The 12,105-nt window shown below is 34.5% G+C and overlaps 2 protein-coding genes across 3 annotated transcripts in view; both read left to right on the plus strand.

The window, feature by feature from the left end:
• Nucleotides 1–876: 876 nt before the first annotated feature.
• Nucleotides 877–2,801, plus strand: LOC129247708 (putative nuclease HARBI1). The gene is made up of 6 exons (XM_054886962.1): nt 877–1,143; nt 1,208–1,477; nt 1,552–1,729; nt 1,800–1,938; nt 1,991–2,135; nt 2,216–2,801. Exons 1-6 carry the CDS (start codon nt 929–931, stop codon nt 2,442–2,444), a joined length of 1,176 nt encoding a protein of 391 aa, XP_054742937.1. The 5' UTR covers nt 877–928; the 3' UTR covers nt 2,445–2,801.
• Nucleotides 2,802–4,388: 1,587 nt separating this feature from the next.
• The window catches only part of LOC129249365 (uncharacterized), a 62,115-nt gene continuing 54,398 nt past the window's right edge, over nt 4,389–12,105 (plus strand). For both annotated transcript variants that reach the window (XM_054889153.1, XM_054889154.1), the window contains exon 1: nt 4,389–5,612. In XM_054889153.1, the coding sequence (XP_054745128.1) occupies nt 4,892–5,612 (721 nt within the window). In that variant the 5' untranslated portion in view covers nt 4,389–4,891. The remainder of the gene's footprint in view (nt 5,613–12,105) is intronic.

Raw genomic sequence — 12,105 nt, forward strand, 5'->3', positions numbered from 1 at the left:
GTGCCTATATTTTGATTTCTCCGTATATCGTGTACAAAAAAGTAAATTTTTTAATTATTCGCTATCGCTTCTTTATCAAAGAATTAGGTGTAAAGGTAGTCTAAAACTGTGTTAATTAAAATGCCGATAATTTTTGTTCGTTGGGGTTTTGACCCATATAACTTTACTTTTGCTCTACTAAAATTTCATTTTCACCCAATTTTCGAACGACTACGCAATGATTTGTATAAGGGAGAGATTGAAGTTTCCTTTAAGTCTAATAACACGTTCACATATAAGTAGATGATTTACTTTTTTGGGCTTAACTCCCAATCCGTAATTGAAAAGCGAGATTTCCCATACAAAATTTCTCTCCCAAAATCTGAGATTATAAAATAATCCTAGATAATAACCATACTTTTTGACATAAAATTCTGTGTTTTCTATATAATAGATCATTATTTTTACGAGTGTAAAGAAAAACGTCAAATAAAAACTAAATAAAATGGATTCTGGCAAAGAAAACAGGTTTATATACATAGTTCTAATAAAATCTTTGTTAGGTATGCATTCATATAACAGAAAAAACGAGTGCCCATAAAAACGTATCCTCTTAAGACTTATTGTAAAATGTAATATCGAATTTCGAATGCGTATTGCTACCATAATTTTGTGAAACCTCAATAAACGCCGTTTAGGGATTTCCTCCAACTTTATATTATTATATCGCCAACCCCTGCAAAAACTGTGGGTAATTAACTAAACTTCCACCAAACAGGTTCAAAAAAATATCTGACTTCCTCAGTAAAAAATATTTTTTAATGTAACACCCTGTCCCACCTAGCATTTTGTGCTGTGCTAAACCCTCTGGCAGCCTTTGTCAAAGCTGTCTAAAAAGTGCCGTTAATTGCAATCAAAAAATTTTGAATATTCTAATTTGTATAATTCGATGCTAGAAAAACAATTGCAAAAAATGGATTTGGATTTAGCGACGTGCCTTTTTACTGGTCTGTCAACCGAATGCTTGCAGGACAAGCGACTTATTTGGGAAGATGGTCATTTCACAACAGCTACTCCAAAAATATTTGCCAAGGAAGTAATCAGATTTGTGCGTCGTAAGGAACTTCGTAGTATTTCTAGTCCTTTCGAAATATCGGATGAATAGTTAGTGCCATTATTGAAAAAAATCTTTATTTTTGTTTACTAATTTGCTTAATATTTGTCATAGCTTCGCTCATGCTTTCCAGTTGAATAAATTCTTATTCCAAGATTTAATACTGGTACTTTGTCTGCGCACCTATTATCGACCAGAAGCGGACACTAATCCCATACCACTTGATTTGCGTGTTCTTGCTACACTTACGTACTTAGCGCACGGCCATTTTGGCGCACTAAACCATTTGGAAGCCTTTCGATTATACCAAGTAAGCATTCTTCAGCGTTGTGTACCTCAAGTGTGTCAGACAATTGTACATTTTATGGCTACGGACTATATTGTGTTAGTATTGTTTGAAAAGAGCTGAAAGTTCCAAAATATAAGAATTGTAAACCCTTTCATATTTATTCTTTCAGTTTCCCTTCAAATAATCATGTCACTTCGAGTATTAAGCTTGGTTTTAACTCTCAGTTTGGTATACCAAATGTAGTAGGAATACTGGATTGTTTTCATGTCCGGCTTTCCAAAGTAGATCCGTCACATAACCGTTCATTCAGGTGCAGACACGGGAATTTGGCTATCAATGTGCAAGTGGTAATTGGAAATATTTTTCGTTTACTCTGGATAATTAAATGTTTTGTATTCATCTAATTCTATAATTTAGATCTGTGATCATACAATGCGTTTCTTGGATGTAAATCCTCGAGCACCTGGAGGTGCTAGTGATATTTCCGTTTGGAAACGTAGTCACATACATGGTATTGTGAAGAATCTCTTTAAAACAGAACCAGCATGGCTAATAGGTAAACAATTTTTATTTGCGCTGTTAAGAGTGAGTCACATTAATTTTTCTAGCTGATCGTGGCTATAAATTAGAAGATATTCTCATTAATCCGTACCGGTGTCCAAATTCTATATCTGAGCTACGTCTTAATGCAATGCTGGAAAGAATGCTTGGTGTATTAGATACAGCTGTCGTAATGCTAACATCGCGTTTTCGGTAGGTGAATTTGTTCTATAATTTCATGAAAAAACTCGTATGCATTTCTTCGCCATCTAATTCACATCCTCAACATATAGTTGCCTTAAAACGATACTACCTTACAATCATCAGGCGGCAGCAAATATCGTCACTGCCTGTGCCACGCTGCACAACTATTTGTTATCCAAAGATTGTGACATCGATGAACGTCGAATGTCAATTGTGCCAATGCGCAAACCGTTGCCGAATGCGATCTTTGAAGATAAATGGTCTGCTGGCTACAAAAACCGTGAATACGTTAAAGCTTACTGTTTTGGAGATAATTGACGTTTTCCCTACGGTTAAAAAATGAAAATATTTTAATTTTTAAGAAACTAAAGCTAACGTTTTTTTATGTATGTATGCTGCATTTTTTGTGTTATTTATTCTATTATAAAATACACATTTGTGTGTATATGTGTATGAATTTTATCAATTTGCTATTTTTTCTATTTATTATCGTGTGCGTTTTTTTTATGCTTTATCTTTACAAGCATTTTTAACTTAAATTTTTAGTTTTATATTGCCCGAGTCATGCCTGTAATGGAATTTCGAGCAAGTATTTTATGTTGTACAGAAACATCGTTACGTTGTAAAATATTAAAAACCAATGTTTTGAAGTCATTTATCAATAAGCTGCATTAATTTTTTAATTAAAATATTTATATAATAAATTTTATATAAAATTTTCATTTTTAAATTTTAATGGTCTGAAATCGAATATCGCTAAATCTGATATATGGTATGCTTTACTCGTATATACATATATACGTAAGTATATGAAGAAAATGGTATTGGCCAATCGTCGAATCACCGTTATAGAAATTGCTGAGGACCTAGACATACATATCGATTGGCTCGTACCATTCCATTTTTTTCAATGATTTGGGCATGAGACGAGTCACCGCAAAATTCGTACTAAAACTGCTCAATTTCGACCAAAAGCAGCATCGCATGAACATTCCTAATGAGATGTTGGACTCTGTCCACGACGACCCAAATTTGCTCCAGAGGTTCATAACTGGTAACGAATCGTGGGTTTGTGGTTACGACGTGGAAACCAAAGCTCAATCATCTCAATGAAAGCTGGCGCACGAACCAAGACCGAAAAAAGCGCGCCAAGTTCGGTCTAATGTAAAAGTTTTGCTTACCGTTTTCTTCGATTACAGGGGCGTTGTGCATCATGAGTTCTTGCCCTAGGGTAAAACGGTCAATGAGGAATATTACCTGCAAGTTATGCGCAATTTGCGCGAAGCAATACGCCAGAAACGCCCGGATTTAAGGAAAAACAAAAATTGGCTCTTGCATCACGATAACACCCCTGCTCACACATCGTTGCTTGTGAGCGACTTTTTCCCAACAAAAATATATTAATGATGCCACAGCCACCGTATTCCCCAGATCTGGCCCCCTGTGATATTTTCTTGTTCCCGAAACTGAAGAGGCCCATGAAAGGACGACGCTACGCTACGATTGACGAGATGAAGACGGCAGGAGGAGCTGAACAAGATAAAAAAAATGATTTTTTGAAGTGCTTCGAAGATTGGAAATAAAGTTGGCACAAGTGCATAATATCTCATGTGGATTACTTTGAAGGGGGCAAAATAGATATTAATGAATAAATAAATAATTTTTGAAAAAACACAAAATTCGCGATACTTTTTGAACACACCTCGTGTTTCTCACCTAACCCAACTTAGTACAGATATGAGGCAGTGTAAAAATAAAAATGAAAACTATCGTTATCGAAGTACCGCTTATATTTTTCTTATAAAAATTTAGCCAAAACAACGGTAGTTACTGTTATAATATATTTTCCATAAATGAAGGCCTTTACTGGATTGTTACGATAGCGTAGAACCGACTGTCGTGAGGATGATAGCAGTGGTCCATCGCTTTCAATAAAAAAATCTACTTCAAAATGCGTTTCATGTAGGAAAATTAATTTTTATTTTATATCTAAGCGATATAAATTGAACACGTTGTGTGTATTTTGCAAGAAAATAAAAATTATCTGCTAAAGTATTACATCTGCTACATCTATTAAGAAATAAAACGATATTCATGCGTTTACACACAAATATTCATTGTAGACGCAACATATTTAATAGTTACATCGTTCAGTTCGTGTTGTTCAAACACATTTCAGTGCACCGGAGCTGGCAGCCCTACGTGAATCCAATACAAAGTCAACTGTCAAATTGTGACATACGACAAATGAGAGAAGAATTTGACGCTGTTCGCTGGAAAAATTTGCACGTCTCGTGAAAAAATTTTTAAAACGCCGAATTTAGTGGAAAATTTGAAAAATATTAACAAATTTTATGTGCCTTTACATGCTAAAGTGGTAAATTTGTGTTTGCAATAGAATTTATTCATGAAGAAGAAGAAATTATTGATGAAAAAATGTGTGCGAAAATCTACTTAACATGTAGAAGCTAGCAGGAGTCCCTGCTTGTACATATACAAAAAAATTCCAAGTATATAAGGCGCCGTGCGAAAAACAGCAAAAAAGTGTGCACGCAAGTGGGAGAGGTAGTAGAAAAAGCGAGAGCCGAATAGGAAACGAAAGCGTGTGCCGAAAACAGAGCGTAAACAAGTGCTGAAAGCAAATAATAAAATAATAACAAAACAAAAACAGCCGAGGAATAGAGTAGCACATAGGAGGCAACCGGCTATATTGAAAACGTGCGACGGCGGCGTTGTGAGTGTTGTGTTTTGTTTTCCACAACGCCATGTCGCAAAATCAAAACAAACAACATTTACAACAACAACTTGAGCATCACCAACTACAACAGCAGCAGCACCACCACCATCAGCAACAACTTCTACACCATCACCATCAGCAGCAACAGCATCAACAAAGGCAATGGCACCAACAATACCAACAACAACAGTTACATCATCAACATCAGCAGCAGCAGCAGCAACAACAACAAGCGCAATATGCTGCCGCCGTGGCAGCGCATGCACATGTTGCTTCTGCTGCCGTTGCTACTGGCATGAGGGGTGGTAATGGAATGCCCGGAATGTTTGGAAATAGTCTTGGTAGGGGTGGCTGTTTATATGAAACGAGTGGTAGTAGTCTCGTTGGTGGTGGCAGCGGCGTCGGCAGCTTTGACCTTGATTTAGCTGGCCATCATGTGGGTAGTGGAAATGCCTCTATTGCGGGAACGTCTACAGCACCAGTTGTTGGTGTAAGCGTTGCTAGTGCGGTAGGGGGCGGTTATATGCCGACGCATGTCAATGTTTCTTCTGTCGCCGGTGGCGGCTACAATGCCGGTATGTCTGGCATGTCTGCGGCTAGTGAAAGTGTAAGAAGAGCAAGTGCGGGAGGTTGTGTATATACACAGCAGCAACAACAACATGCTATTTTGCCACCGGAAAGAATAAAAATGGAGCCACTAGAACAAATACTAACACCAACTATTCAAATGGAGGAATTGATTATAAAGAGTAAGTAAATTTGTGAGTTTGTGTATAGCTTCAACCACGTATTACAGTAATTATTTGACTTATTAAAGTTAGTGGGCTATTAAAAAATATTTATCTGGAAATTAAAAATGTTTAACAAAGCAAACTCATACATATGGTTTAAGTTTTTTACAAATACTAAGGCAAATTGAATTTATTTTGCTATTTATTTGGTCTATAAATTGTGAACAATTTTTTTAAATTACTCTAAATTGTTAATGGTTGTTTATAGGGTTTGACATTTAGGGTCTAATAGCAAAAACAAAATACATTTTTGTTTTTGTTCTACTGCTACTAGCTGTTCAAAGTCTCTTGACTAATATGTACATTCTGTGTATTATACATACACCAACAAATACCCGGTATGCGCCGCTCTGCCGTTATAACAAAGTATTTTATTCTAACACCTTACAAATAGAGAGACCTACAGCCAACTCCGAACGGCAGCGCGATGTAGAGAATACAGACGCTGCTAATGAATACTCGATTGTTTTTTATATAGAAGGAAACACCCAACACCGTGAGCAAAAAAAGAATTGTCAAAAATTAACGCGTTTCAAGCTTGCGATTTATTATAACGAAATTCACAAGGTAAATATATTTATGAATGCGCCTTGGTAGCTCAAATACGTACTCGAATTTTTTTTAATTCTGATTAAAAAATTTTTAATCTTGATTAAAATTTGTTTTATTTTTTTTCGATTTATATGGTTTTTGTAGAAGAATGAACAAAATTTTCATAAGGAAAATTATTAAAGTTAAATGAGAATCAAATAAATTGTAAAAACTTGTCACTAGGTCCCTGTGCTATTTTATTTAGTTTCATAAACAATACAGTGCAACAAGGCTATGTATTTGATGAAATAAAAGGCAGAAAATATTAAATATTAATTTTTAAAATTTTTAAAATTTCAAATTTATATTCCTTTTGAAAATTCTAATTTTTTTTATAAAACATTTAACCCTTTCAGAAACCTTGTTGCATCAATTCTACTTGTTACCTAATTTATTATACGAATATATTCGTTTATTTTTAACTTCTGTAGGTGTGACCCTATTGGTCGATTGTGCGTTTATTTTCTTTATTTGCAATATACGTGGTTTCTATCTTTAGAGTACTACTTTACTTTTTTTTATTCTAATGGTCATCTCGTTTGTCGCAACGAGACACGCAAGTGCGTTATGATATTTTTTATAAATTAAAATTTTGGCTAAATGATGGTTACTTTAAAGGCGAAGTATTGTGAAAATACATTTTAATTTTATGCCAGTTTTTATAAAATGCTTAAATTTTACTATTCCTCGAAAATTAAGAAGAACATGTGGCAGACCAATCTAAGAGCTCAATTATGTTTTATATTCATAAAAAAAATTGTTATTGACCAAAATTTTTAAAATTTTCAAAAGTACTTAGCCATGAGCCTGCAAGGGTTTTCGGACAAATATATTGAAATGGTGTTTGTAGATTCATTTAGCACAAGTTTTACAGTTTTACTGTGCAAAAAACATCAAAAACTAGATTTCTCAACAATAAAATCGTTATAAATGCATTTTTTATCAAGGAAAAACCATAATAGTATAAGTTTTACTGTGAAAAAACGTAAAAAAATGGATTGTTGGACAATAAAATTCGTAAAAAAATTTTATTTATCAAGGAAAAACCATAATTATTTAAAAATAAACATTAAAAATTAGTTCCACGAGTAAAAAAATAGTATTGTTATTATTATGATTTATTGTGCTTCCTTCATGGATTCAGAGTATGTATTTCTTTGAGCCCTTTTAGGGTTTCCAAATTCATCATAGAAATCTTTATATGTAATAATAAAAATAAAAATAATATATTATAGTAATAATAAAAAAATAATAATAATAGTAATAATAAAAAAATAATAATATAGTAATAATAAAAAAATAATAATAATAATAAAAAAAAAAATAAATAATAATAAATAATAATAAAAAAAAATATTACGTGTAAAAACTACCAAAAATTTGCAGTAGAATCTCGCAAGGATAATTTTCGTGGAACATGAGGAATAACACTGCCTACTTTTTGGCACTTGTTGGTGCAAACTTGTAGGAAATATATTTTTGGTGCCTACTTTTTGGCGTTATACTTCCTTGGTGCCTACTGTTTCGGACGTTTTTTGGTCCCAATTTTTTTGGCGTTTTTTTTTTTGGTGCCTACTTTTTGGCGCTCATATCTATTTCCTGGCTAGTGCTTGTGGGTACTATAAAGTGCTATCCATTCCAGCGTCGGATTTATTGGTATTGCCTTGCGGTAATTTATGCCGTTGATGCGGTCCTGGAATCGCTGCGTTTGTGCGAGTGATAAACGCTCGGAGTAGTGCGCGTTGTTGCCACGATTTGTGTCCGACGTTTACCTACACCGGTCGACCCTTCTCCGTTTTTTGTAAATTTTGTCTATTTGTATTCTCTGCAAATGTTGTGAATTTATTTAGATATATATTCTTTCTCTCTCTCTCTTTCAATGTCTGCCTTGAAAGTTTCACTTCTGTTATGTGCACTACGCTACACACACTTTTTTATATTTATTTTTTTTATATTTATTTTATTTTTTTTAATATTTATTTATTTTTTATATTTATCTATTTATTGTTTTTTTTTTAATTTACTATGCCTAAGTGATTGCATTTATAATATAAATGTTTATCAAAATTAAATTTTTTATGAATAACAATAGCTAAATACCAAATTTAATCCCAGTTGGTTCTAAGTAACCGATTTATATCCGGCCAAGGACTGTCACTTCAGCATCGTTCCCCGTATATGTATGGGGAATGTTTATGCTGCTACAACAACAACAACCAAATTTAATGAACTTTTATCTTTTATTATTTAATCATTTGCTATCTGATTATCTTGCGCTTCACCATTGCTTTTGTTTTATTAACACTGAATTTGGCTTGTTTGTCCTTAGATATTCGTTATCTTCTGTTCAAGCTATCATTTAACCTATTAAGTCTTTTCACTCGAAGACTCCGCAGCGAAGCCATTTAAAATTTCCCTTAAAATTCGACCGCTCTGCTATAGAGACAATGCAAATAATTTTCAGTTCTTAAAATAAGGACAAACCCAAATCGTAATAACTAAATTTATTCTGTTTCCAAATTACAAATGCATTTTATTTTAAAACTTTTGTGTTTATGTGACGGTAAACGAAATTGTAATTTTACGCTTTAGATAGGAAAGGTGAAGCAAATTTGATTTTAGATGTATTTTTAATTAAAAAAATCTCTATATAATTAATAAAAAATTTATAAATTTATATACATTATCAATTACAAAAACAAAAACATATAACAATGACTTTTTTTAATGGGCATTTCATTTACTTGTATATGCGTAAATATTTTTCTATTTGGATTACTTCAAGTTGCTGGTAATATGAATGAAAAAAAGTTTCGAGTGCAAAGGGTTAATACATTCCTGAAATGAGTTTCCGGACGTACGAACGCATTTTTCTATTTGTATTATATTATCCTATTCGCAACTCACCGCCAACTGTCTGACAATTCGAAGACGATTTATGGCGTGTGCTGGTATGCCTATGAAGTTCGAATTCGTTTATATACTCGTACCTACGAATCAGCTGAGTGTAGATTGTTTCGTTATTTAGTAGTTCACATTAGTAGTAGGGCACACATTTTAGTATGTTTTTTTAACAACTATAACTCTTTTAATGTAATTATTGACTGTATTTGTACGATTGTCAAAACGAATAACAACGAATTGAAATTAAAGTTTGAAAAACAAACTCTTGAATGCGCGATCAAGAATTGACAGATCAGCGGCAAGAAAAATTTGAAGTCTATAGGGAATGTTTATGTTGCTACAACAACACCAACTTGAAGTTTTACGAATCGAATCAAGGCAAGCAGTATACCAAAACAACAACAACTATTGGATTAGTAGCGAAGTTTTTGTCAGTTGCGATGTCTAAATAACCGAACTTCATTTTGCCAAATTGCCTTTTCATATGAACCGAATGTTCTATACCGCGTGTAAATTTGTTAAAGCCGGCAGAACGGACAAACTGTGGCAAAACTGCAAAGCAATGAAATTTAAGAGTGAATCTACTGTTGTGCGAGAGGAAAAATTAAACTTTCTGAACTTGAGCAGAAACATTTTTCATGATATTTTTTACACCCATTTAGTATTTTGATTCAAAAAAGTTAATGAAAAATATGTGAATTTCTTCAAAAATGAGAATGAGTGCAATTGTCATCAGCGACTTAACTGACATAGTACATTATAAGTACTGCGTGTGCAAAAAAAAAATAAATACTTATTTCACACCTGCTTTACAGTAACGGCGATCAAATGACTAAACTTATTTTAGTTTCCGATATTTTATGCTTTCATAGCAAATTTTACATAGCTGTATTATACATTTATAGGACCACCGAACTAAAATTTAGAAAGCTTCTATTTTTGACTCCTGGTTTCCATCTCAGAGTTCACGGAATAAGTTCAAGTGTAGAAGTTAAACAAAAAAAATTGTATTTGCGTTATGACATTAGTAAGCAAGGCCTCAAAGACTTTCTTATATTTCAAAATCAAAATTTTAAACAAAAGCTCCAAATTAGTCATTTTCATAAAATAAAATCGTAATACAGCACGATGTACAGAATGCAGAGGTGGGGCCAACATCTGTCCGTTAACCGGGTCTTAGCGCTTTTCAAGGAATCAGCCGATTGGTTGACGTAAGCGGGGTCATGGCAGGGGTTTGTTTACGAAAAAACTGAGTTCGTGTTGGTGATATACGAAAAAAATTCACGCAGCCCCCGCTCATGTTACTTCGTAGTCGACTGAGCAACGGCATATTCGACGGGTGTGTGAATGCGTGTGAAATAAGCGGGGAGAATTCTGCCGTCGAATTCGCGGTGACGTCGCAGCCGAAGTTACTCTCACAATTTTCTTTTCACCATAGCGGGTGGCCAAACTTGGCAATCTATCATCCTTGGTAATATTCAGGGTCCGGCACTCGAAGTGTAACCAATTAAAAAGGCCATCAATTTAGTTCGGAAAAGTTGTTTTATTCAATTCAAAGTAAAAAATGAGTGAAAATAATACAAAATTAAGAATCAATTTACTTTTGCTCGATAAGATCGCCTTTTGCTGATTATGGCCTTGAGACGGTCCGAATGTGACCTGCAAGCATTTTGGCCCACTCGCAATGGCTTTTTTCAGCGCCTCGAGACTGGTGAACATTTTAGTTTGGACCTTGGTCTCCAAAACGGCCCAAAGAGAATAATCCATCGGATTCACGTCTATTAAGTTCGGAACGTTGTTTTTTAGCCATTCTTGGTTCACTCGAAATTTGTGAGACGGTGCCGAGTCCTGTTGAAATGTCCATGGTCTGCCACCGAAATGTTTGTCTGCCCACGGCTTCAAAGCAACCTCCAGAACACTTTCCTTATAATATTTCGCATTTTCTTTGACGCCAGGCACGATGAAATCGATTGGAAAGCGCCCATCTGCAGTTACAGCGGCCCAAACCATTACCTGTGGCGGATGCTGCCTCCTGGTGGCCAATCGATGACTCAATTTCTCGTATGAGCGGTCGGTCAAATAAACCCTATCGTTTTGGGAGTTTACGAATTGCGCAATTTGAAAAATTTTCTCGTCAGAAAACACAATGTTCGAGAATTTACCGCTTTCGGCCAAGCGAAGCAACTACTTCGCTCTATCAAATCTGACTTGTTTCTGCTTTGGTGTGAGATCATGCCCCTTTTTGATCTTGTAAGGCTTGACTTTGAAATCATTTTTCAGTATGCGGTGGATGCTACGGTGAGATATTTTCAGTTCTTTCGCTATTTGATTGGACCTTCGTCGGGAATTTCGCTTAAGTCGCTTCTTCACTTTTTGAACCATTTCACGTGACGTTGCAGTCTTTTGATGATCACCTCCACGACGTTTCGCAATGCTACAAGTATCACTGTAACGAGTAATGGTGCGATAAACAAAAACTGTATTTACGGTAAGGTGCTCGAGCTCAAGAACAATCGCTAGTTGTGATTTTCCAGCCAAATACAATGCAATCACACTATTAGGTTTGAAATCCTTTACTGATTTTCTTTTTGCGCGTTTACTCTCTGCAAATTGCTTCCGCGCGCTTGTAAACGATGCATCAGTTGCGCGAGCGGTCTGAAGTTGGTTACATTTCGAGTGCCGGACCCTGTACATGACTCAGAAGTAACGCGAAAAACTAATTTTATGTACCGTTAATACATATTTTATAAATTATCCATAAGTTTAATAATTATATTGTGGATTTTTTTTGTTGGTATACCATCCTTGCTTTGATCTTAAAACATACTAAAATATCAAGCATGGATTTGTGTGTTTAATTTCGCAGACAAGTTATTTGCCCGAAATATGTAACGCGAATTACCATTATTTTTTCACCACGTTTTGAAAACTTATTTTATTTTGATAAACCATTTTA

Source organism: Anastrepha obliqua, chromosome 5 (genome assembly GCF_027943255.1).
Source record: "Anastrepha obliqua isolate idAnaObli1 chromosome 5, idAnaObli1_1.0, whole genome shotgun sequence".
NCBI lineage: Eukaryota > Metazoa > Arthropoda > Insecta > Diptera > Tephritidae > Anastrepha > Anastrepha obliqua.